The following is a 27448-nucleotide window of genomic DNA, read 5'->3' as shown; positions in this document are numbered from 1 at the left end:
CAGCAATGGCCATTAACACCAAAATTTAGTTATCAATTTCACATCTAACGAAATCTTACAGTCTGTGTCGCCCCATCACCGCTTGGGAAAAGCTCTTACCACAATGTTAGGCCTTGTACACATACTAGACACTTTTCAGGCAAGACGGTAAACTCGGCCTGCCTCTGCCAAGAACCTAGCATGTGTACAGCTGCCCAGATTGTCTCGGCCAAGATTGTCTCCTTCCTCCCCCACCGCAACAGAAGACATCACAAAGCCCTAATCTAGCACATGCGTCTGTACAGCACTCAGACCAATACTGTTGCCCAAGGGATCAAGTCCTGATCTCTGCAGGCGACAGTAATTGTGTGTGTAATCCCAAAGCGGACCTGAACTCACAACTTCCTCTCTGCTCTGAAAGATAACAGCATAATAACCTTTAAAGAACATTTCTTTGTTACAGATGATACAAATTCTACAATAAATCTGCCATGTATCTACTTCCTGCTTTCATGGAAGCAGACATAGGTTTACAAATGAGCTGTTCTGCCGAGGCAGCCAGCTGACAGAACTGAGGGATCAAATTACAGTGGTGATTAATCGCAGATGAGGGGGAATAGACGGACTAAACTCCCTAAATTCATACAAGGTGCACTTCTCTCTGTCCTGTGCAAGAGTTCAGGCCCACTTGTGCCGCACCTGTGACTGTGTGTAGAAGCGCAAGCACAGCGAAGACCCAGAGAGCAGCATAGCGAGCAAAGATAATCATGTGACATACATGCTGAACATTTCTAAAACCCGCTCAGAATAATCCTATTTACACAGAGAGGGGGAATAAAATGTGTTTTGATAAGAACCTGAACCCAGCTGGTCACATGACTGACAGTCACATCACATGACGGGTCTAATGCCAATTACTATCACTAGATATCGTATACATTATCATGCAGAACTGTGGAGAATTCATTTAACAGATTTTCTTATTAATGAAGTAGAAAAATGATTGTGAATTTACACAATGCCACGATCTTTCACCGCAATTTCAAATACTGTATACAGTCGCTAATTGTCCCTAAGGTCTATACACACACTAGACTAAAGTCAGCGCACATAAAACGAGCAACAGCACTCAAACGACATTTCCCGGAAAAAAAAAACGAAACAACAAGTTTAAACCACGTTGTTCACATACGCCAATGTTTCAAACGATTATGTCGGTTGAATACTGGGCGCGCAAGCAGAAGTGACGTCTCACACGATAAGAGCACACGCTCAGGAACAACTTGGGTTGAACGACACTGTACACACTGGCCGAGTGCACGATATTGGCCCAACTGTTGTCTGAATTGATCGACCAATTGGATCAAGCGAAATACACAATATCGATCGCTTGTCGTTAGCTACATTTTTTTATACCAATTGATGTCTGAAACGTTATCGGTCGTTTGTTGGACCTTTCAAATGCAACTTGTACAGGGCTTTAGCGGAGCTCACAATCTGTATCATGGGCAGCACGGTGGCGTAGTGGTTAGCTCTCTCGCCTTGCAGCACTGGGTCCCTGGTGCGGATCCCAGCCAGGGCACTATCTGCAAAGAGTTTGTATGTTCTCTTCGTGTCTGCGTGGGTTTCCTCCGGGCACTCCGGTTTCCTCCCACATCCCAAAAACATACAGATAAGTTAATTGGCTCCCCCCTAAAATTGGCCCTAGACTACAGTACTTACACTACATAATATAGACATATGGCAATGGTAGGGATTAGATTGTGAGCTCCTCTGAGGGACAGTTAGTGACAAGATATATATATATATATATATATACACTGTACAGCGCTGCGTAATATGTCGGCGCTATATAAATACTAAATAATAATAATAGTTAGTCATATGCTGGGTACACACACAGTGCGTTCCCGCACTCTATGCCCCGCTCGATTATTTCCGAGAATTTCCGATCGCGTGTCGATGATTGTTAGATCGATTCTCATGTAAAGTATGCCAACTCGGGGGGGCGTGACCGGAAGCGGATGGAGTAAGTCGCACAAGACGTGAGCTCCCGCCTGACTCTCCGAAAATCACTATCCGCTTGCTATCTCCCGTTTCCACCTGCCTATAAACCGGCCCCTGTGAACCACCGTGAACTGGCGTACACCTGCACATCTTCAGATATGACGAGGAAGGGCTCTGAAGCAGCCGCCAAGCTGGCAAAGTTCCGTCATGAAAATCAAGATGGCGACGAGACCTCTGACACGGAAGCGCCCACTCCGTCACTCCAGCAAATTATGCAAGGCATATCATCTTGCCAAGCCGCTCTAACAACCATTACCACCAAGCTGGAGGAGGTGAGGTCGGACGTCTCCCTCCTTAGAGCAGATATGCAAACGCTCCGCACCCGTGTGGCGGAGACCGAAGATAGAGTTGGCCGCCTCGAGGACCGTTTACGGCCTATCCAGCGTGACGTTGCACAGACCCAATCCGAGGTCAAAACTATGCGTGAGCGCCAAGACGACCTAGAGAACCGCAATAGACGATCTAATATCCGTATAGTGGGACTACCGGAAAAACTTGAAGGAACCTGCCCAGAGTCATTCGCGGAGAAACTACTGGTATCGGTCTTTGGAAGAGAGGCCTTTTCTACCGTCTTCATTATAGAGCGGGCACATCGCATCACTCCTAAGATCCCGCCACCGGGCTCACCGCCGCGAACATTTATTATGAAGCTCTTAAACTTCCGAGACCGAGATGTGATCCTTAAAGAAGCCCGTGCTAAAGGTGATATCATCTACGAGAACGCACGTATTTCATTTTACCCGGATTACTCCATCGAGCTGCAGAAGCACAGAGCGACCTTCATTAACATCAAGAAGAAGCTTCGAGATCGCGGCCTAGCATACGCTATGCTCTACCCCTCAAAACTGCGAGTGGTGGAGAATGACCGTGCACACTTCTTCAACACCCCGGAAGCCGCCGCAGACTGGCTGGACACCCGTCCATCCACCAACCGGTCCTCAGCGCGTAGCCAAGGCTCTCCGGACGAGTGAGTACAATGTAGCCCTACTCAAGCCTTTCCTTTCACTGGTCCCCTCCTTCTGCTCCTCTAAAGCGGTGCAATCTGTGACTGTCCTCCCGGCGCCAGAACTGCCGCTCTCCCCGCACCTAAACTTTCCCCCTTCCCTTCGGAGCTCTTCCATGTCGTTTAAGCCCGTACAAAAGAACACTTAAAGTTGCCTTTAATATTGCCACTCCTTTATGTACAGCCATTTGACGATATAGTACCTCTGGATGTGTATACGTATGCAGCTACGCCGCAGACCAGACGTGAGGACTTGGTACCTTTCCCTTAAAGGCAGCAACTGCAAGGCCAAGACACAGTCATCTAAGGCAACTGGAATACTGAATCCTAAAAAGGGGTTTCCCTTCGTTTCTTCTCCCCCTTTGCTTACTACGCTCTACAATAGAAAGGTCCCCATAAGACTATGCGTTTTAGCATATAGCTATGTACTTCTGCTATGCAATGCCACGTGCAACACCACTTGATTCGCCTGCATAGAAGCACTGCTTGTCGGCTCCAGCTATAATGCACCTATCCGTGGCGGGCAGATACAAACTACCCCATGGCTGCCTTCATTAGCCCCCCCTTTTTTTTTCTCCACAGGCTAATCGGTGTTGCTGGTCTGGGCCAAGCCTCATGTAGGCTGTTACTGCCTATACCATTCTCAGGGTTTCAAATTGTAATTTTACTTTTGGGAAATAAGCACATCACACTGCTCTGGGCGGGAGGGCCGGGAAGTGGGAGCGAGCCTCTTTTAATTGTAGGGGGCTGTCTCCTCCTTCCCTGCCACCCCCTTGCAGCGCAGGTAAATATTCAACTGTTCTTGTGTGTCTGTTGTTGTTATTTTGAATATCTTTGGGTATTACAAGGGTTCCTATAGAGTTTCCCCCCCAACAGCGAGGGTCAGTACTCTGACTAGCTGTTGCTAGCTGTGTTCTCAGTTTTGGGTATAAGGGTCTGCCAAGGTTGGGCCGACCAGGGTGGGTTAATAGTAGTATTAGTACGGGAAGTAGAGCCAAGTTAGTTCTATGTTTATTAAAGTTATAAAACACGGAAAGAATATGAAGTGCGGACCGCGCTGCAAATGCAATCTACTGCACAACAAGTTACCAGATACAGAGGATGTTAACAAGGGTACCAATAGCAACGCATCATTTATCCCGCTAAATAATTTCTACGCTCACAATGCAATCAGCTAAACTCAAATTCATTAGTTGGAATGTAAGGGGAATGAACGACCCGAGGAAAAGACACATGGTATTTAATTATATAAGCAGGCATAGGCCAGACGTGGTGGCGCTCCAGGAGACGCACATCTCTGGAGGTAAAATAATGGCACTAAAACGTGGCTGGGTGGGCTGGTCATATCACTCTACTTTTTCTCAATACTCGCGTGGAGTTTCTATTTTGATTAAAAGATCACTCCAATTTCAGCCAATGCACGTCAAATGCGACCAGTTTGGTAGATATGTGTTTATACACTGTACAATCAATGGCATTGCACTACTCCTTCTAAATATCTACATCCCCCCTCCATACAGCGCCTTAGTTCTTCAGGAAGGTGCAAAATTCATTGCTCTATACCCTAACGCCCGGGCACTATGGATGGGGGACTTCAATACCGTTTGCAATGCCTCGCTAGATAGAATCCCACCTCGCCTAGACAAACCCACAGCATTTAACCACCTCATAGCAGAAATGGGTCTGGTGGATGCCTGGCGCCATTTTTACCCACAGGGTAAACTTTATACATGCTACTCCTCCACCTTCAAAACCTCCTCTAGACTCGATTACTTCTTGGCGTCTTCTATGATTCTGAGGGATGTGGTTGAGGTTGGAGCGTTGCCGCGTCTGATATCTGATCATATGCCAATAACCCTAACAGTGAACTGGGGCCTGAAGCCACCCTTCCAATTCTGGAAATTAAATCCCTTTTGGTTAGATCTAATACAAACACATGATCAAATCTCCACCCATTTTGAAAACTTTATGTTTGACCACAGAGAGGAGGAGGATTCTCTTTTAGTATGGGAAACATTCAAAGCACTTGTCAGGGGTGAAATGATTCAGGCTGTTTTGACATGCAAAAACGATTCGAAACAAAAAGAACAAGACCTTATTAAAAAAATCGATGTGGCCAAAGCCAGTTACATAAATAATCCCTCCCCTACCACCCTAGCAGTATGGCAGGCACTAGAACACCAGCACAAAACCATGCTGGAGGAAATCACCCAAAGTAAGCTTTTTTTTAATAGACAGGCACACTTTGAGCAGGGTGAGAGAGCGGGTACACTACTGGCCAAGATCTCTAAAATCTATACCTCTCCCCCGATTATTACGCACATTAAAGGCCTCTCCGGCACCACAGTCTCCGGTTGTGCAGAAATAAATTACACCTTTTTTGAGTACTACAAAGCCCTATATACTAGCACAACCCCTGCTACGCAAACAGACTCTGAAATCTTTCTCTCAGAGGTTAACCTACCTAGATTAAACCCAGAACAGGTTCTATTGCTGGATGCCCCCATCACCCAAGACGAACTAACTACAGCAATTGCCAGCTTTCCCAATAAAAAGGCCCCTGGCCTCGACGGCCTTCCCATAGAAATCTATAAAAGATATTCAGACTCCATAACACCACTACTTCTCCAGACCTACCAAGCGGCCCTTCTGGCAGGCAAACTTCCCTCCTCTATGACGGAGGCCCTTATCATAGTGTTACCCAAGCCTGGCAAGGACCCCCTCCTATGTGACTCTTACCGCCCGATTTCGCTTCTTACAACTGATATCAAAATCCTAGCGAAGGTATTGGCCATTAGACTAAATCCAGTAATTCTATCTTTAATCCACCCTGATCAAACCGGCTTTATGCCTGGCAAAAACACTGCAATAAACATCCGCAGATTAATGACAAACCTACAAACTAACCACTTAAACTCGGGCCACAGAGTCATTGCCTCCTTAGACATGGCCAAGGCTTTTGATACTGTCGAGTGGCCATATCTGCAGGCGGTCCTTGCCAGGTTTGGCTTCGGAGAGGTTTTCTGTAATTGGGTAAAGTTGCTCTATCAGGCTCCCAGGGCAAGAGTGGGAACTAATGGGTGGATTTCGGCCCCCTTTCTACTAGGCCGTGGAACCAGGCAGGGATGCCCGCTCTCTCCCCTGCTCTACGCCCTGGCTGTCGAACCCCTAGCTTGTCGTATAAGATCCAACCCCCTGATACGCGGGCTATGCACTGAACACACGGAAGAAAAGATTAGCCTCTATGCCGACGACACGATCCTCTACCTACAGGACTCAGATTTCTCCCTCAAGGCAGCGCTAGACACAATAGAAGAGTCTGGATACTACTCTGGCCTTAAATTGAATGCAGCTAAATCAGTCCAAATGCACTTAGATGCTTCCTCCTCAACACAATCCCAGTCATCTAACCTGCTGCAGTCGGTGCAATCCTTTAAATACCTTGGGGTAATGATCCATCCAAATCCTGTCCAGTACATGGAAGCAGAAATTATACCCCTTATTTCCCTTGTACAAGCAAAATGTAAAACTTGGTCTAAACTACATTTAACCGTTGTGGGCAGAATAAATTTAATCAAAATGGTCCTGTTACCTAAATTGCTCTACGTCCTACACCATTCCCCGATTTACATTCCCCAATCAGTCTTTAAAAAATTTAGAGGTTCTATCCTCTCCTTCATCTGGAATCATAAGAGGCCTCGTGTTAAACACTCCCTTCTAATAAACCCAAATGGCCTTGGGGGCCTGGCTCTTCCCTCAGTACAGCACTACTACCTGGCGGCACAGCTCCAACACATAGCCACTTGGTTCTCCACGGAGGGCCTCTATAACCCCGAAGCCCTGGGTTACAACAATAACTTATCAAAAGAAAGCATAGCCCTTGATCTCCTACGTGAACATATCCCTCCCAGTAAACCTAAAAACACAATTCTAACCCAGGCTCTTAAAGTATGGAAGCGTGTGGGTGGTTTGTACAACGCCTCTGCATATGACTACCACACCCCTCTCTGGCATAACCCACACCTTCCTGAATTTAATTCCATCCCAGACCCAGTCTTTTGGGAAAGAATTGGGGTTGCATTTCTAGGTAATATAATAACTGGCCATGACCTCATTTCCTTTACCTCCCTCCAAAAGCTTCACCCTGAGGTTGCACCCCAATCCTTCAGATATTTACAATTGAAACATGCTTATAATGCGCAATTTAAAAATGCACCAGTCTATATTGAGCCCCATAACATACTGCAACTGATTGAAAAGGGCCCGACCAAACACCAAATAGGAGACATTTATAAGGAATTAATAACAAAAGAAGCGTGTGATCGTACCCTTGGGTCCAAGGAAAAATGGATTGCGGAGGGTCTGCAGCTGGAGGAGGATGACTGGGATGACGCCCTGGAGGCCGTAAAGAGGGTTTCCCTATGCGTCAAAGACCGGGCCACCCAGCTCTATATCCTGCACCAAGCATACTTGATCCCCTCTCGTGTGGTTAAATATAATCCCAATGCTAGTAAACTATGCCCAAAATGTGGCTTTGACTCCCCTTCCTTCTACCACCTAATCTGGAGTTGCCCCCACATTTCTTCCTTCTGGAAGCAAATAATTAAATTCCTACATGAAAAGATGGGTTCTCCAGTAACAATGGACCCAATACTATGTATTCTAGGAGTTATCCAAGACGAAGCTATGCAACCGTGTATTAAATCCTTTATCCGAGAGACTCTATTTGCGGCAAGGCAGGAGATAGCTTTGAAATGGTTGTCCCCAGCATTCCCGCTTCTCTCCAACTGGATAAAGAGACTAGACGATGGTCTGGCCTATAAAAAACTAGTCTATACACACAGGGGACGTGTCACCCAATTTCACCTTATATGGGATCAATGGGAGAACAGGAAATAGCTCCAATTGACTTTACCATTTGTCTACCTCAGTAATTGACAACACTGCATGACATCCATTATTCTAAATTGTGGTAAATACCAGTACCTGCTGTAGTAATGTCATGTAATGTGGCCCCGCCTTTGCAATCCCCCTTACTTGTAATAATCTGCACCCCACTAGAACGCTAATGCGTAAAATATATACCCCACTGGAATGTACCTTTGATTGTTATAACTCTGTATGGTTATATCTATGCATGTTTTTCAACTTTAACACTGTTGCTAATGCAATGCGGCCTGTACTTGTTTTTATATATGCTTCAATAAACTTGTTGGTTAAAAAAAAAAAGTATGCCAACTCGACCTAACGATCCATCGACACACGAATCGGACATGTCGGAAATAATCGAGCAGCGGGGAATCGAGCGGGGACGCACCGTGTGTACCCAGCAGTAGACTTATACTGTATTGTTATTGCCATCTGAGGGGGGGCAGGTAAGCTATCTGTATGTATTTGTGTGATGTGGTAGGAAAGCAGAGTATGCTCCTATCCACTAGCTAATGTCATTGCGGTTGGAAAAACCAGCACAGTGCCATTCCATTTCCTGTCAGCATTTGCAGGAACTTAGGGCCCGATCACACTGCACGCGTTTCCAGCCGGGTTTTGGAAACGTGTGCAGGAGGCCGACACGCACGACATCAGACATTGCATAGAGTGCACTGTCTGATGTTCACACTGCATGCGTTCCGGACCTGTGCGGTCCGGGAACGCATGCTGCATGCAGATTTTGCAAAAACGCGCGGCTGTCCCATTCACTTTTCAGTGATGGGGTCAGCCACGCAACGCATACAAATGCGGATGGCGTGCGTTCGCATGCATTGCGTTCCGCATGCATGGCGGTCAGCGTTTCGTACTGTGAACGGCCCCTTAGAGTGATAACGTGCATTTTCTTTCAGTGGTCGACGCAGGAAACACGTGCAATTTCAGTCAGGAGCGTGTGCAGGAAATTTCAAAAACGGGTCCACTGCTGCTTTTCAAAAATGCCAAAATTCAGCACATGACGCTTTTGTGTACTGGTGAGTAGCACGGCACTAGTGACACTGCAGTCCCAGGTTACAATCTCCTACCAGGACATTACTTATCCTGCACATGTTACGTTAAACTCGGCCGGGGTAACAGACTAAGGGCTTGATTTACAAAGCGGTGCTAACCTACTTAGCACGTCTAAAGTCTTTAGACGTGCTAACCAGGGTGCTAAGTAGGTAACACCAGATTTCTCAATCAGATCGCGCGCAAAGTTTTGCGTGCAAAGTCCTATGCGCGCGCTAAGACCCATAGGCTTTAATGGGCACTTCGCGCGGAGTTTTACATGGTTTAGACGTGCTAAGGGGGTTTTCACAGCCGTGCTAACAGTTAGCACCGCTTTGTGAATCAAGCCCTAAGACCGCTGTGTATGAGACTCTAGCATGTGAACGTTAGTCCTCCGACATCGCCTGAAGATCTGGCATACTGGATCTTTATTGACGCCCAACCACCCCCCCCCCCCCCCCCCCTTAGAGCACACTGTTCTTCTGCTGAACCATTCCTCTTGATAATAATAGCAGACACATTCCTAGCCTCTAGGCTAGCGAAACGTATGAACAGAACTCGGGGGCCAGACTGTCACCTAAATAACTGAGTCCTGATCACCGCATGTGTACTAGACTTAAAGTGTGGGTGTCTCCCCACTAGGGATGGCTGGATATGGCGATTTCCGATGCCGACAGAATTCTGCATTCAGACAAGATTCTTTCCAATTTCCACAGAATTCAAGTTATTTTGTAAATAAAGTTAATTAATTGTACACAAAATAAATAGGTTTTTTGTTTTTTTTTTGCAAAATTTGCAATTTTTTTTTTGGTTGTATGCCAATGTGTGTAATCCCCATTTTCGACTGGCAACCGCGGTAAACTTTTGCATTCTTTGATTTGTCCGATACTTCCAATCGGCCTGAAATTTCAGAGTCTCCGCTGAATTCCGATTTTCGCACCGCGGTTCCAGCCGTGGGAAGCCAATTTCCGATCGGAAAAATTGCAATTCAGGAGATTACCCACTACCCCTCCCCATCTTAAAAAAAAACAAAAGGAAAATTACCTCCTTTACAAAATAAAGTGGCTCTAGACTGCAGAAGGGACATTAGATTGTCAGCTCCTGTGTGAGCAGCAGTTAGTGGCAGGAGTTGTTGCATTCAGCACTATAGAAATGCACAGCAAATAACAGCAGTGAATATAAATGACAGTGAATGTCCCTTTTAACTCAACATAGATTATATAAAAGTTATTTTCTATGCTAATCACGTTCTCCATCCCTCGCACAGTTCTGTGTGTAATAGCAGTATATATATGTGGGTGTGTGTATCTGTGTGTGATGCCCCCAGCAGTGGCCCCCCGAGCAGACCCCGCAGACACAGCCCCCCTGAGTGTGGGGGAGGGGAGGCAGAGGGGCCTCTCCATACACACAGCGATCATCACTTACTCAGGGCATTATCGGTCACTCTGCGCTGCTTCAGGCTCGGCTCCTGATTATCGGCCATGCTGGGAGGATCAGCCGCGACCAACTGCAAAGACTCTGGAACTGCGGACTGTAAATCCTCCTGGCTACTCATATCAGGCATGTACGCGAAGCAACACCCTGTACAGGCCCGCCTCTCTGCCCCGGCACGCCCCTTCTCAGCGCGTACCACGCCCCTCTCAACGCCGGCCACGTCCCCTTCTTAGCGCTAGCCACGCCCCTTCTCAGCACCGAACACTCCCGTGCTCAGCACTAGCCACGCCCCTTCGCAGCGCCAGCCGCGCCTCTTCTCAGCGTCCCCTCTCATGGACTGGGCTTCTGCTGCTACCATCAGACCACGCCCCATCTCACTGACTGCCGCGCCTCCTTTCGCTGGCTGTGCATCGAGTCCTGGCATCAGACCACGCCTCCTCATACTGACTGTCACGCCTCCTTTCGCTCGCTGCTCTTCGAGTCCTGGTATCAGACCACGCCCTCACACTGACTGTCACGCCTCCTCTCACTGTCTGCGCTTCGGGTCCTGGCATCAGACCACGCCTCCTCACACTGACTGCCACGCCTACACCTTCAGACTGCGCTTCTGCTCCTTATACAACCGAGACCGCGCCCCCTCTCTAGCGGCGCACCAGCATTGGACACGCCCCCTGGGTGACACACATAAGCACGCCCCTTCCAGCTGAGCACGCCCCTCCTTGGCTGCACACATGACTGTGGGCATGCAGAATACACAATATATAACACAATATATGTCCTGTATATGTTCTGTGTGTACAGGAGCTCCTGCAGCAGCATCAGCTGATGGGTTTAGTCATTTAGCCTGACTTTCTGTAGTGTTTGTACAGGAACTGGTTTGAAATTTGATCATAAGCAAATATGCTGATGGATCACCTACACTAGGGAGAAATCCTATTTTTTCTTGTATTCTTTCTGAATCTGTACATATTTAAATAACTGCAGTTTGAGCCCTGTACAGAGATCACTGATCCAGTCCCATCAGTCTCTGCAGAGGCGGGACAAGGTCCTCCAGCACCCAAGGCTGAGACACCAAAGTGCGCCCCTCCATCCCTCCCACCCCAGCCGTCACACACTGATTGCTATTAGACTAAGAGGTGCCACAGGGCCCACAACCTCCTCAACACCTTAATATCTAGTTATCTGGCTTGCAATCACTGCTATGTATCCCTTTTTCTTATTTCTTTCTGCTTCAAACACAATTAGGAATGACAGCTGAATGAATTGTGCGCCCCCTCCTACACTGCGCCCTGAGGCTGGAGCCTCTCCAGCCTATGCCTCAGCCCGGCCCTGAGTCTCTGCATCCTTGAGCGCTTATCATTTGTCTGTTTTGCTTGTCTTATGAAATGTGTATACCATTTATGAATAGCAGCACGAGGAATTATGTTTTTATTGCTAGGTTAGAGGTAGGTCTTCCCCAAGGGGGTACGTCACCGCCGTGGGGAAGTCTATTAGGTCATAATTTGTGCACTAATTATTAGAGATGGGAAGTTCGGATCTTTTCAATGATCCGGATGATTCGAATCAGATCATTGAAAAGATCCGGATCTTTGATCCGAATCTCGGATCATTTTACTACCGAAGCATTCAGGGGTGAAATTAAAAGCAGGACAGGTCTTTCCCTGCTGTGGACAGGAGAAGGGGAGGGGGGTGGACACACAGAGAAGGGGAGAAGATGGACAGAGGGCAGGGAGTGGACTTTAGCTCTGCGTTCAATACGATCTGCCCAAACATCCTAACTGACAACCTGGCACATCTCGGTGTGGATTCCACACTCTGTTCATGGGTAAAGGACTTCCTCTCAAACAGGACGCAACAGGTGAAGCTTGGCAACTGCTTCTCCAGTGTGAGCACTACCAACACAGGAGCACCGCAGGGGTGTGTTCTATCCCCTCTCCTGTTCTCACTGTACACCAACAGCTGTACTTCCTCTGCCGACTCCGTAAAAGTCATCAAGTTTGCGGACGACACGACCATCATCGGGCTCATTGGCAGGGAGGGGGAACACGATTATCGCAGCGAGATCGAGAGAAACTGCGGATGGTGCGTGGCCAACAAGCTCGTCCTTAACGCAGCAAAAACAGTGGAACTGATCTTGGACTTCAGGAGACCCCCCCACACACACCAACCTGTACTCATCAACGAGATCGAAGCCTCCAGGGTATCTAGTGTTAGATTCCTGGGCACAACCCTAACTAGCGACCTTAGGTGGGGACAGAACACCTCCAAAATCCAGAAGAAAGCTCAGCAGAGAGTATTCTTCCTGCGCCAATTGAAAAAAATTGGTATGACACAGGAGCTACTGTACAGCTTTTACACTGCCACTATTGAAGCCACCCTCTGCTCCGCCATCATCGTGTGGTATGCAAGGGCAAGCGCCAAAGATAAGTACAAGCTCCAACGAGTCATCAGCTCAGCGGAAAGGATGATTGGCTCTCCACTGCCACCTCTAGACCTCCTCTACACCTCTAGAATGAGGGCAAGGGCTAACAGGATTTCCCAGGACCCTTCCCACCCAGGCTGTCGTTTCTTCAAGCTCCTTCCATCGGGCCGACGCTACAGGACTATCCGCCCAAGAACCAACAGGTGCAGAGACACCTTCTTTCCCCAAGCAGCCATCCTGCTGAACTCCAGGCCATCAGGGGCGCTCTAGCCCCACTCAGTCGAGATATGCCTGGTCGACGCACACTAGCCGGTGGCCGACATATAACCCAGCTGTCACCCTGGTGCACTTACAGGAAGTTCATGACTCTAGGTGCAAGTGCTGTTACTTTACTACCAGAGTGGCACAAACCCACACCTGGGTGGCGGCTCATGACTCAAGACTTGCTTACGAGCCAATCGAAAATTTAAACTGTGTTGCTGCCTGTTTTTTTTTTTTTTTACTGCTTGTATCTGTTAATGTCTTGTTTCTGTCTTGCTCTATTGCCACTGCCATGTGAACCACAACCAATTCCGGGTACGACTTGATCGCACTTGGCGAAATAAAGATTCTGATTCTGATTCTGAGAAGGGAGGAGGGATGAGCAGAGAGCAGAAATGTTTGTTTGCACACAATACCCACATGCTGCAATCATATGCTTTACATGTATTTCACTACGGTGACCATACGTCCCGCTTTACCCGGGACGCGTCCCGCCTTCGGGGGACGCTGTCCCAGGCTGCATGAGGTCCCGGGAAACGTCCCGCTTTTAGCAGCGGGACGTCCCGGCCTCGGGACTCTGGCCACCGTACAATGAACTAGCCGCAGCGTCTACTAGACGCTGCGCTAGTTCATTCCCCGCAGCCCCGCTCCAGCCTGCAATGTTCTCCTCCGGCAGGCACAGGCAGAGCAGGGCTACGGGAAGATGGCGTCCGGAGGCGGAGCCCTGTATTGGAGACTATTTGTCTCCAGTACAGGGCTCCGCCTCCGGACGCCATCTTGCCGTAGCTCTGCTCTGCCTGTGAGAGGCTGAGCGGGAGATTGAAGATCGTCCAGGCCAGGGGGAGCTGCACACACCAGAGGCACCAGAGGCCGGCTGCGTGAGGGGACGTCTTCTGCCAGGTGAGTAAATGCTTTTTCTTGCAGGTGAAGTGTTTGCCCACATTTTGTACTGACATATTTGCCCAAATTGTGTTCATTTTGTACTGACATGTTTGGCCGCATTGCGTGTATTTTGTACTGACATGTTTGCCCGCATTGCGTTTATCTTGTACTGACATGTTTGCCCGCAGTGCGGTTATCTTGTACTGACATGTTTGCCCGCAGTGCGTTTATCTTGTACTGACATGTTTGGCCGCATTGCGTGTATTTTGTACTGACATGTTTGCCCGCATTGCGTTTATCTTGTACTGACATGTTTGCCCGCAGTGCGTTTATCTTGTACTGACATGTTTGCCCGCAGTGCGTTTATCTTGTACTGACATGTTTGCCCGCAGTGCGTTTATCTTGTACTGACATGTATGCCCGCAGTGCGTTTATCTTGTACTGACGTTTGCCCGCAGTGCGTTTATCTTGTACTGACGTTTGCCCGCAGTGCATTTATCATATACTGACATGTTTGCCCGCAGTGCGTTTATCTTGTACTGACATGTTTGCCCGCAGTGCGTTTATCTTGTACTGACATGTTTGCCCGCAGTGCATTTATCTTGTACTGACATGTTTGCCCGCAGTGCATTTATCTTGTACTGACATGTTTGCCCGCAGTGCGTTTATCTTGTACTGACATGTTTGCCCGCAGTGCGTTTATCTTGTACTGACATGCTTGCCCGCCGTGCGTTCATTTTGTATTAACATGTTGCCCGCAGTGCGTTTATTTTGTACTGACATGTTTGCCCCCATTGCGTTTATTTTGTACTGACATGTTTGCCCCCATTGCGTTTATTTTATGCTGACATGTTGCCCGCAATGCGTTTATTTTGTGCTGAAATGTTGCCCGCAATGCGTTTATTTTGTGCTGAAATGTTGCCCATTGCGTTTATTTTGTGGTGTCTGGGGTAACTGTTGCTGCATTTATTATTTAATGGTCATAGTTGGCTGTGTTTGCTGCTTTGGGGTTATGGCATACTATTAAATAGCATCACACAGTTTCTGCACACCTATGATGTGAATCCACGTTTGACCACATCACGGCGTAAACACTGCTTTCTTATGCCTCGCTGTTGCATCATTACGTTAGCTCCGCCCATAGAATGTCATGGCCACACCCATTTTTCGCGCACGCTGCAGACACCACATTTTTATCCCCTGTTTTTCGAGTTTGGGGAAAAGGAGTGAATGCAGTATGCAGGGCACACCACAACAAAAATGGCTATGTGCTGAGCCAATTGCAGTGTAACTCAAAGGCAGTGGGCCTGCATTTCCTTCTAAAACACAGCTAGCAAAGTGACCCTTAAAAGGAATGTCTGAGGTGATTATATATATATATATATATATATATATATATATATCCTCAGACATTCTTTTTAAAGTGGATCCGAGATTAACTTTTACTCATTGCATAATTGTGTTCCTTTCCTATTGTTTATAGGACATTCCTCAAGCCAAATACTTTTTTGTTTTTGTTTTAATACTCTAATTCCCTATAAACTAAACAAGCCACGCCCACAAGTTTTCAGAGAGCCAAGGCACTTTCAGACAGTAGCAAGGGCTCATGGGAGCTCTGTCTGGGCAGGAGGAGGGGGAGTTATTACTAGCCAGAGATTTCAGAGGCAGAGGGGAGGAGGGGGGATTAGGTTTTTTTGCTCAAGATGCAGATAAGCCTGCCTCCAGGGGTGTAGCAATAGGGGTTGCAGAGGTAGCGACCGCATCGGGGCCCTTGGGCCAGAGGGGCCCCGGAGGGCCCTCCCTCAACCACAGTATTAGCTTTCTATTGGTCTTGTGCTCATAATAATAACTTCTATAGATACTTTGAATAGTGGGAATCATTAACAAACTGCTCCCCATCTTGCACCTCTGACACTGTAGTTGCCATTGGCAGATTTTGGTGCGCCATATCAATTGTTATATATAGAGTGCTTAGGGGGCCCCAATGTAAAACTTGCATCGGGGCCCACAGCTCCTTGGCTACGCCACTGCCTGCCTCTGTGTAATGTTTACAAACAACATGGCTGCTGTCATTGTATCACAGGAAGAAATAATCATATTCTATTAAAGCTGTTTGCAGCTAGATATGCGGTGTAAACAATCTAAACTTTAGATAAGATATATGGACAAGTTACTTGTTATTGTTAGTTTTTCATCTCGGATCCACTATAATTGCCATGACCCTAAACGGATGCCATGAAGAATTAAGGCAGTTCTGATGACAAAAAGGGGTCACTCCAGTTTCCTCCTACATCCCCAAAACATACAGATAAGGTAATTGGCTTCCTCATAAATTGGCCCCTAGACTACAATACATACACTACATTATAGACATATACACTATATTATAGACATATGACTATGGTAGGGATTAGATTGTGAGCCCCTCTGAGGCACAGTTAAATGACAATATACTCTGTACAGTGCTGTGGAAGATGTCAGCGCTATATTAATAATAAAGTCAAAAAAGTAAAGGTGGCCATACATCAGACGATTCAGCAGCCCATCACTGATCCAATTCAATAATTATCAAATCTGATGCAAATCGGTGCCACCACAAGCATGCCTGATTGATGATTCAACTAATTTTAGCCCAAAATTGGTAAAATGTATCAATCGGACATGCTGGGAAATCTCGGGCTGTCGTGCTGCTCCTGCGCAGAATAGCGGAGAGGTAAATATTGTGCCGCTTGTCCAGGAGGTTTCGTGGGAGCCAGCGCTGAATTACCTCAAGCTACAGAGAGGCGAGGAAGCCTCATTAGGACCATGAGTCTTCCACCCTAGGTAAGTATCCCCCAGAGTAGAGGCGTAGCTAGGTTTTCAGCACCCGGGGACAAAGATCGTTTTCTTGCGCCCCCCTCCAGACAAATTGGGCATGGCCAAGCATCAGAATGTGGGTGTGGTCGTGGGTGGAGCCAAATGTACAAATGCTGTTTAGATATCCAGATGTGCCCCCCTTCCCCCCGTTTAGATAGCCAAATGTGCCTCCCTTCCCCTCATTTAGATAACCAGATATACCCCCTATAGTTAGCCAGCATGTGCCCCTAAAGCCAGGCAAAAAAATGAGATGAACTCACCTGGGGCTTCCCTCAGCCCCCTGCAGCCGATAGGTGCCCTCGCAGCCCCGCTCCGATGGTCCAGGACCCGCCGGCGAACACTTCTGGTTTGGCCGTCACCGGTCGACAGGCATGGGAACGCGAGTGATTGTTGTTCGCGTTCCCAGCCTGTATATCGCCCCCTATGCTGCTATTGCGGCCTCATGGCCTCATTGTGGGAGACCACAGTAACTCACCTAAAGCTAAATGATTACAAATACTTTGGTTTTAAGAATGCAAATCACACTCAGGCCTTGTTCACATTAGAGGAGTTTTTGTAAAATTTTAAGTGCAGGCGATTTTCAAAATCGCCCTGAAAGCGCTTGTGCAATGATTCTCTATGACAGAGTTCATATCAGAGCGGTTCGTTTGCGATCTGCTTTGAAAAGCGGTGCTTGGGCCATTTTTGAGGCGATGTCTGCCTCAATAGAAGGTATAGGAAAAAAACGCAAAACGTTTACAAAATCGTTTTGGCAAGCGATTGCGTGAGCATTTTCTAAAAAAAAATTACATTGTATTGTTTCCGTAATTTTTTCCAGATCAATGGATGGAAGTGCTCTGCAAAAGCGCTTAAAAAAACGCCCACAAAAAAAACCAAGCAAACGTGCAGAAAATTGCCAGAAAAGCGCTTTAAAAAAACGGGGGAAAAAAAGCTCACCGCTGCCGGACACGTGAGCTGAACGTAATGTGAAAAAGGCCTGAGCATTGCTTTTTAGTAGGAGGGCTCTTCAGTAGAGATGAGAGCGAACAGTTCGCCAGCGAATCTCTATGTGGCTGTACTACTTCCGGGTCGCTATGACCCGTGACATCACTCATGACATCACGCACATGCGCAGAAAGTGCCCGGCAACCGGCGCGCGATCAAGGACCAGGGTCATAGCGACCAGGAAGTAGTACAGGGTGAGGGGTTCGCCAGCGAACGGTTAGGAAACCGTTCGCCGACATCTCTACTCTTCAGTCTCTTAGTCCCTTATACTTTCCTAGTAGTTTTTGGTCACCCCCAATTTATTGGGTATTCTGTTGTAGGGAACGCAAGGTAAATCCAGAAAAATTTCTTCTTTTGCTGTATTGACTATTCAAAAGTATTTGACTGTGTAGATCAGGGGTGCCCAGAGTTTTTCGGCTCGCAAGATACTTTGAAAATTACCAAGCCTGAGAGATCTACCAACATATCCCCCCCCCCCCCCCCCCCCAATCGCAGCATAATTGGGCAGCTGCAGAAACCCCCCATCCATATTTCTATAAAGCTAATTATAGCATATTGATTTAAAATTCTAAGTACTCCCTGTCAATGTATAAATAATCAGGTATACATAGGATTAAAATGTCCTTGTATGTCCAATAATACAAATAATCACGTATAGACAGGGGCTCAGTGTACATGCTAGCTGGTATATTGGAATCCTTTGAACTATTTACAATACCTTATCAGAGATCCTAATCAAAGAGGATCCATTATTAACTCCTCATTAACCTTAAGGTTCATACACACCTACCAACTATCTGGCAAACTTTTGTTGTGAAACAATTAAAACAAGTATTTTGCTATTGTTCAAACAGCTGATAAGACTGATAAGAAGGCAATCCACCTGTTGGCTTGAGTTGTTATCACTGTTGGCAGCTGTTTGAACAATAGCAGAGGACTTGTTTTAGTTGTTTCAACTTGTTTCACAACAAAAGCTGTGTTGACAATTGTGCTGCATAAACAGTGGCGGCTCCAGGATTTTTCTTGGGGGGGGGGGGGGGGGGGTTGCTATGCAGGTGCTGGACCAATTTCTGGGGTAGCTGATGACCCGCGTCACGTGAAAAAATGGGCATGGGCGTGGCCATGACCAGATGAGGGCGGAGCTAACTGTAATTTAAAGTGAACCCGAGGTGAGAGTGATATGGAGGCTGCCATATTTATTTCCTTTTAAACAATACTAGTTGCCTGGCAGACCTGCTGATCTATTTGGCTGCAGTAGTGAACTGAATTACACCAGAAACAAGCATGCAGCTAATCTTGTCAGTTCTGACAATATTGTCAGAAACCCCTGACCTGCTGCATGCTTGTTCAGGGTCTGTGGTTGAAAGAATTAGAGGCAGAGGATCAGCATGGCAGCCAGGCAACTGTTATTGTTTAAAAGGAGATAAATATGGCAGCCTCAATATTATTCTCACCTCGGGCTCCCTTTAAAAGTGCAACGCAAAGACAGTGGGTCCAAGTTTTGGTGACCCTTTCCCCAGAAAATTCACATAATTGTGCATGTTTTCTTAAGAAAATACACATAATGTGAGCTGATTTGCCCAGAAAATATGTTCAATCAAGTCGGCAGATTTGACTAAAAAACACGTTCAATCATGTGGCAGATTTGACCAGAAAACACGTGCAATCATGTGGCAGATTTGACCAGAAAATACGTGCAATCACGTCAGCAGATTTGACTAGAAATACGTGCCATCATGTCAGCAGATTTGACTAGAGATACATGCAATCATGTCAGCAGATTTGACTAGAAATACGTGCCATCATGTCAGCAGATTTGACTAGAGATACATGCAATCATGTCAGCAGATTTGACTAGAAATACATGCAATCATGTCAGCAGATTTGACTAGAAATACGTGCAATCATGTCAGCAGATTTGACTAGAAATACGTGCAATCATGTCAGCAGATTTGACTAGAAATACGTGCAATCATGTCAGCAGATTTGACTAGAAATACATGCAATCATGTCAGCAGATTTGACTAGAAATACGTGCAATCATGTCAGCAGATTTGACTAGAAATACGTGCAATCATGTCAGCAGATTTGACCAGAAAATACATGCAATCATGTCAGCAGATTTGACTAGAAATACGTGCAATCATGTGGCAGATTTGACCAGAAAATACATGCAATCATGTCAGCAGATTTGACCAGAAAATACATGCAATCATGTCAGCAGATTTGACTAGAAATACATGCAATCATGTGGCAGATTTGACCAGAAAATACATGCAATCATGTCAGCAGATTTGACCAGAAAATACATGCAATCATGTCAGCAGATTTGACTAGAAATACGTGCAATCATGTGGCAGATTTGACCAGAAAATACATGCAATCATGTGGCAGATTTGACTAGAATTACGTGCAATCATGTGGCAGGCAGACCTGGCCAAAAAACACTTCAATCATGTAGCAGACTTGACCAGAACATACACCTGGCTGGCTGTAATAAAAAAAAAAAAAACATTTACTCACCTGCAGCAGACCTCCTGTCCCGGCCTCCGTCCGGCGCGCAGCTCCCACGATCCTCTGCAGCCAGCAACTGAAACTCCCGCGCTAAGCATGGCTACAGGAAAATGGCACCCGAAGCCCTGCACTGCAGACTCGAAGTCTCCAGAGCAGGGCTTCGGACGTCATTTTACCGTAGCCCTGCTCTGCCGCTGCCGGAGCTGCTAGCTGCTGCTGCCGGTGAACTGACACAGCGTCTATTAGACGCCGAAAGTCAGTTCACGCTGGGGGAGCTAATAGGGTGCTTGGAGAGTTTTAGGGGGTGCTTCAGCACCCCAAAGCACCCCCCTGGCGCCGCCACTGTGCATAAAAGACCACTGGTGAGCGTGTGAATGGGGCTTAACAGACAAGTTTGGCAGATAGTTGGACAGATAGTTGGTAGGTGTGTATGAACTAGTCAACAATGCAAACTCTCCCTTTAGGACTCTGAACAAGTGAGTGAGAGGATCAGAGCAGTCCTACAAACAGCTCATTGCTGACCAGGGCCAGGCCGAGGGAGAGGCGATAGAGGCTACAGCCTCAGGGCGCAGTGTAGGAGGGGGTGCGGGGCAGAGGCGAGAGAGGCTCCAGCCTCAGGGCGCAGTGTAGGAGGGGATGCACAACTCACTTAGCTATCATTCCCCTATTGTGTTTGAAGCAGAGAGAAATAAGAAAAGGGGATACAAGCCAGATAACTAGAGATAAGGTGTTTAAGGCCTTGGGGCACCTCTTAGTCTAAGAGCAATCAGTGTGTGACGGCTGGGGTAGGAAGGATTGAGGGGCGCACTTTGGTGTTTCAGCCTTGGTTGCTGGAGGTCCTTGTCCTGGTTCTGTCCTGGGGCGCCTCTTAGTCCAATAGCAATCAGTGTGTGATGGCTGGGGTGGGAGGGATGGGGAGCGGCCTCTTAGTCCAATAGCAATCAGTGTGTGATGGCTGGGGTGGGAGGGATGGAGGGGCGCACTTTGGTGTCTCAGCTTTGGGTGCTGGAGGACCTTGTCCCGGCTCTGCTGCTGACATCTCAGCGTGCTGCTGGCTGGTGTTAATACAGCCTAATTACAGTGTGATCTGCCTGCAGCTGCAGACCTGAGTCAGGATGAGACCTCAGTGTGTGGACTCTCTCACCCTTCTCTGCAGGCAGCTCTCGGCTTCTTCTAATAGCCTGCCCAGTCATCCCCTCCTGGAGCTCCATGCAGCAAGTTGTCTCGGAATTCACTCTGCCCCGCTGAGCTGATCCCTCTGTGCAGCCTGGAAAGGAGGAGCTACAGACGCTGGCTCTCATTTGCCAGGCCTCTCCCTTCCCTCCTCTGACTGGTCACATGCTGCTCTGCATAGCGTAGCAGAGCAGCACTGGCGGCGTCCGGCGCACAATTTTAAAACATCTGACCGTGATCTACCTAGCAGTCCTTTGCGATCTTCTGGTAGATCGCGATCGACGCATTGGGCACGCCTGGTGTAGATCATGCTAGACTGTGCCAGATTCTCTTGGAAATGGAGATACCAGACCATCTCATTTGCCTTTTGAGGAATCTATATGCAAACCAAGAAGCAACAGCTAGAACCAGTGGCGTATTCAGAGGGGCACAGGCATGGATCATGACATGGGCGCCATATTACCCAGATACGCCTCTGGCTAGAACTGAGTATGGAATAACAGAGGGGCCATCTCCCCCTGCCCAGCACCCTGCATTTTTGATGTATCTGATGTCTTTTATTTGCAAAAAAACTAAATAATAATAACCGCAACATAGGCAGTGGCGGTGCTACGCTGGGGCACTGGCCCCATTAGAAAGCGCTGTGCCCCTTTGAGCGCCCCCCGCTCAGTAACATACAGTTAGGGCTCATCCACAATAGAGGCATTTTTTGGATTTTTTAAAGGAATACTTAAGCCAGCAAAAAAAAAATGACTTCTACTCACCCGGGGCTCTCCTCAGCCCCCTGCAGCTGAACGGTGCCCTCGCCGTGTCCCTCTGATGCGCCTGGACTCGCCGGCGGGGACTTCCGGTTTGGCCGTCACCGGCCGCAATAGCATTATAGAGGGCGCTATTGCGGCCGGTGACGGCCAAACCGGAAGTGCCCGCCGGCGAGTCCAGGCGTATCAGAGGGACATGGCGAGGGCACCGTTCAGCTGCAGGGGGCTGAGGAGAGCCCCGGGTGAGTAGAAGTCATTTTTTTTTTGCTGACTTAAGTATTCCTTTAAGCGCAGGCGATTTGTACAAATCGCCCTAAAAGCGCTTACACTATGCTTTCTAATGAGATAGTTCTCATTGGGGTGTTCCGTTTGCTTGCCGCTGCTTGCCCTGAATGGAAGGTATAGTAAATCGCAAAGCGCTTGAAAAAACGCTTTGTATAGCAATTTCGCCAGCGCTTTCATGAATAAATATATTGTATTTATTCATGTGGGGGGAAAGTAATCACTTCCTGACTGACGCCAGGAAGTGATTTCAATAATTGCTCTGCTAAAGCACTTACAAGAGTGCTTATAACACACAGAGCACAGCGATGAAAGAAAAACAAACATTTAGCGTGAGTCAGAACGCGAGCGCAACGCAATGTGAACGAGGCCTTAACTGTTTCCAGGCTCCAGCAGCGTACAATGAACGGGATAGGCTCTGTAAAAAAGCTGTCCGTGTCAGCCTGAGTCTATGTAAGCATAAAGTAAACCAAGGGGCTTATCTATTTGCCATAGATACCTCACAATCCTTGCAAGATCCCTTGTAATTAATGTATCTGGGAGACACTTCTATTTGCAAAAAAAATATCTCTACCTCCTTCTAAATTGTATAGCAAAACTTGTGAGATAAGTGATAGGAGGGGTATGACCCGATTTAGCACATATGCAATTCAATGTGAAAAAATACAAAACTTTATTCAATAACTACTAAAAATGCATAAAATCACATGTCGGCAATCTGCCCCACCAATACCCCCCCCCTCCCCCCTTTGTATTAACCCAGGTATCCCCTCAAATATTCCCTCATAACCCCAGAAGACTCATAATGACACATGTGCTCATGATTCAATCATAGGCTGCGCAGCCAAAAAAAAAATCAATATAGAAAACACAGTCCAGCACGCTATGAAGGAATAAATCACCATTTAAGGCTCTTCCATAGATCCTGTGTAAATGTAGAGAAGGACCTGATTCATCCAATGCTATTGCACTAAGTCTATAACGATCAAAGATGGGGTATGAGAATACTGTTAAAGAGAAACCATAACCAAGAATTGAACTTTATCCCAATCAGTAGCTGACACCCCCTTTTACATGAGAAATCTATTCCTTTTCACAAACAGACCATCAGGGGGCGCTGTATGACTGATATTGTGGTGAAACCCCTCCCACAGGAAACTGTGAGGACCATGGTACTCCTGGCAGTTTCCTGTCTGTGAACCTTGTTGCATTGTGGGAAATAGCTGTTTACAGCTGTTTCCAACTGTCAAAAAAGCAAGCAGCAGCTACTTCCACTGACATCACCTGCCAGCAGTAAAAATGTCACCATGTGGTAAATGTCAGAATGTAAATCCGGGAAAGGAAAGCTTTTACAATGGGCAAACACTGACTAAATCATTTATACATAATTATTGTAAAAATAAAGCACTTTATTTATTACATTATTTTCACTGGAGTTCCTCTTTAAACCTCAACTCCCATCCAAGCAGATGAAAACTCTGAAGAACAAGCAGTCCTGCGTGGATTTGGTCAGCCACCCATAACAAGGCATCCTCAGCAGGTCAATAGACAAGCACTGGATTACCCCTCAGCAATAAACAGCCAGGTAAACTTGATGTATCAGCACAAAAGTTTAGCATGAAAGCAATCTTGCGTAAAAAGACAGACGCCGCCTATTAAGGCGTACGCAGCAGCTTTCAGCGAGGCTGGTATTGTGCAGTAACCAGATATATAAAGAGTATGACGCAGTAGCACGTCCGCAGTGTGAACCAAGCTGTTCCACGTGGGTAGATGGTAGCTGGTGTGTACCAGTATATATATATGTGCAGTGCCTGCAGGGCTCTTACTGTGACCAGGTGGCTGGGAGGAGGCGTGGGACCCTCGAGGTTCAGGAGAAGTTGTGGGGGTGGGCAGACGCCATCATGGAGGAGGACGGCATCCTCTATCGATTTTGCCGGCTCTACAAGCTTCTTCAGGAGGCGTGTCTTCCCAAAGCGTGACACGCCGCATATGTGTCTACCGCCGGCTAATCAGACGGCCACTCCCACCCACGAGCCAGGCGGCAGGGGGGCGGGGCAGGCAGACACGACGAATGCGCCAACCTTCTGATTGTATGTTCTAACATTGTCAGTCAATAGTATTAGACACTGAAGAAGGCTTACTAGGTGAAAGCGTACTGCTTTTGTTTTAAAAAGCCAATACATGGTATTATCCTGATTCACAATTTCCTGTCTGTAAGATACAAGCTCTAGGAAGGAAGAAATTACACACACAGTGTTTCTCACCCCCCTCCCTTTGCTGGTTGGAATGATTTGTCTGCGATCTGTCCACACAGGAGCAGCTTGCTAGCAAATAAGGATTAAAGCATGACAGCCAACTAGCCAAGTATATCTGTAGGTAAACACCATCATTTGGACAATCTGACTCTGAGCTCTGTTTGTGATGGTTGCATTTGGTACCTATCATTGATAAACCAGTTAGCCTTAATTTTATCGGCAAAAAATATCTTTTTTTTTTCATTATAAAACTTTTTATTGAAGGTATATTGATATACATAATATGCATAACATACATAACATAACATAGCTTGTAAACATACGGTTACAAAGATCCTGCTGAATATACAAAATACAGCGATATCTATATTCTAGTAAAGACTACAAACTAGTCTAGCTGGTTATTTACAATATAGCGAACTCTCTGGCATTATCATGACCCGTAGGGTTGTCAGAGAGAGCTATTGATATGCTAAGAGCCTGGAGGGTGTAGTGAACTAGGGTGCACCCCTGCCAGATCGAGGGCTGGGTATATAATTCTGGTGACCTGTGAATTCTGGTCACTGTATTGTACCTTTATATAGATATTAGTACCTAACTGCATATGCAGGGGCGTAGCAATAGGGGTTGCAGAGGTTGCGACCGCATCAGGGCCCTTGGGCCAGAGGGGCACTGAAGGGCCCTCCTTCATCTACAGAATAAGCTTCCTATTGGCCCTGTGCTCATAATAATCACTTCTATAGATACTTTGAATAGTGGTAATCATTAACAAGCTGTTCCCCATCCCCTTCTTGCACCTCTGACACTGCAGTTGCCATTGGCAGGTTTTGGTGCGCTGTATCAATTGTTATGTATAGAGTGCTTGGGGGGCCCCATTGTAAAACTTGCATTGGGGCCCACAGCTCCTTAGCTACGCCACTGTGCATATGTTACAAACAATTGCTCAGTATGATTCAGTCTTGTTCCTAGAGTAACATCCTAGGAGAACCTAACATACAAACATGACTATATTACAACATGCTGAAGTGCTCCCTAGAATATTGTAAACTACTATCTTGGTAGATCCGTTACCTAGTGTTGAGAGATAATCTTTTTAGGCAAGAACCTGTGGGTTAGGGAAGAAAAAACTACTCTGTTTTGGGCCCAGCCTAGCTCTAATTCTGTTTTCCATAGAGATATTGCTATGAGCTATCGATAGGACTTGAGAAATGTGATTTTTATCTTGGGATTTCCAATTAGAGAATATTAAATGGTGTGCAGCAAGAAAAGTATGACATATTGCCGGTTTAAATTTAGGAGGTAAAGATTCTGCCCCAATGAGAAGTATGGCAAGTTGAGGAGAAATAATGGGCAAAAAAAAAACTAAAGCAGCCATACAAACATCGATTTTGATCACCCAAATGGGCCCCACCATCCAGCCATCGGGCCCCCTTGGCTTATTTGGAAACTTTACCGGGGCTGCCAGCGGCAGAACAGACGAGACCCGAGTCGGACACTGAGGGAGCCAACGGACTACAGGTGGCTGGAGAAAACCCCAGGTAAGTATAAATCCTTTAGTTGTGTTGGCCACAGGTACACTTTAAGAACCATTTCTCTAGATTTTCTATGTGCGCAGTAACGCAGACATTTTGGAAGAACGGCTACAAACATCTGGCGATGGGTCACGTCTGCTGGTCACCCGCCGCTGCTTCACATACATAATTTAAACATCATGTGACGTAAATGAATTCCTGTGGTTTGGAGGTTGGACGGACTTTGTTGATGGCTTTTTTTAGGATTTTATGTTTAAAGAGACTCTGTAACTTTAAGAAGTGCCCATGGGGGTACTTACCTTGGGAGGGGAAGCCTCCGGATCCTAACGAGGCTTCCCCCGTCCTCCTCCGTCCCACGGTGGTCTCGCTGTGCCCCTCATAAGCCACAGCCCACAATTTGTCAGGCTTTGGCTTGCTGTGGCGCAGTAGCACCTGCAATATTTACCTTCCCCGGCTCCAGCGCAGGCGCAGTAGTGGCTCTCGGCTCGGAATCAGGCAGAAATAGCTGATCCCAGTCGGGTCCGCTCTACTGCGCAGGCGCGAGTCGCCTGCGCAGTGGAGCGGACCTGACTGGGATTGGCTTTTTCTGCCTGATCCCGAGTCGAGAACAGCTCCTGCGCTGGAGCCTGGAACAGGGTCGGCTCTAACGTGGGGCGAGAGGGAGCAGTGCCCCCTCAAATAAATCTTATGCCCCCTCAAGGATGGGGTGTCAGCAGAGAGAGAAGAGGGACAGCGGTGGACACAGTAGGGAAGGGGGGAGAGATCGATCTGTGCACCACGGCGCTACTCTGGTCTGGACTAGCCCAGAGTAGTGGCGTGGCGCACAGATTGATCTCTCTCTCTCTCTCCCGCGCTGGTATTGGAAAGAGAGTAAGTCTTCTGCTGCCGGCCCGCCACTGATTTCTGGAGTGGGGAGCGAAAGAGAGAGGGGGAGCCCCAAGGTGAGGGAAGGGGGGGGGGAGATGTCCCCCCTTCCCGACCCCACCGCTGTGCCCATCCTCCCTCTTCTCTCTCTGCTAACACCCACCTGGGGACATCTGGCTACACTGGGCCCTGGGGACACGGTAAGTCCCACT

The 27448-nt window shown here is 47.3% G+C and overlaps 1 protein-coding gene across 6 annotated transcripts in view; it reads right to left on the bottom strand.

Moving 5' to 3' along the window:
* Positions 1 to 27448, bottom strand: part of STOM (stomatin) — a 155006-nt gene that overhangs the window by 83762 nt on the left and 43796 nt on the right. Inside the window, exon 1 of one of the 6 annotated variants that reach the window (XM_068249040.1) lies at positions 21517 to 21600. The exons of 2 other annotated variants lie outside the window; for them this stretch is intronic. In XM_068249040.1, the coding sequence (XP_068105141.1) occupies positions 21517 to 21583 (67 nt within the window). In that variant the 5' untranslated portion in view covers positions 21584 to 21600. Of the gene's footprint in view, positions 1 to 10444; positions 10628 to 21516; positions 21601 to 27448 lie in introns of those variants that run through there. 3 more of the 6 variants (XM_068249044.1, XM_068249039.1, XM_068249042.1) reach the window with 3 other exon arrangements.

Source organism: Hyperolius riggenbachi, chromosome 8 (assembly GCF_040937935.1).
Source record: "Hyperolius riggenbachi isolate aHypRig1 chromosome 8, aHypRig1.pri, whole genome shotgun sequence".
NCBI classification, from domain to species: Eukaryota; Metazoa; Chordata; class Amphibia; order Anura; family Hyperoliidae; genus Hyperolius; species Hyperolius riggenbachi.
The sequence above is the reverse complement of the archived record's forward strand: the minus strand, read 5'-3'. Positions and strand labels throughout refer to the sequence as shown.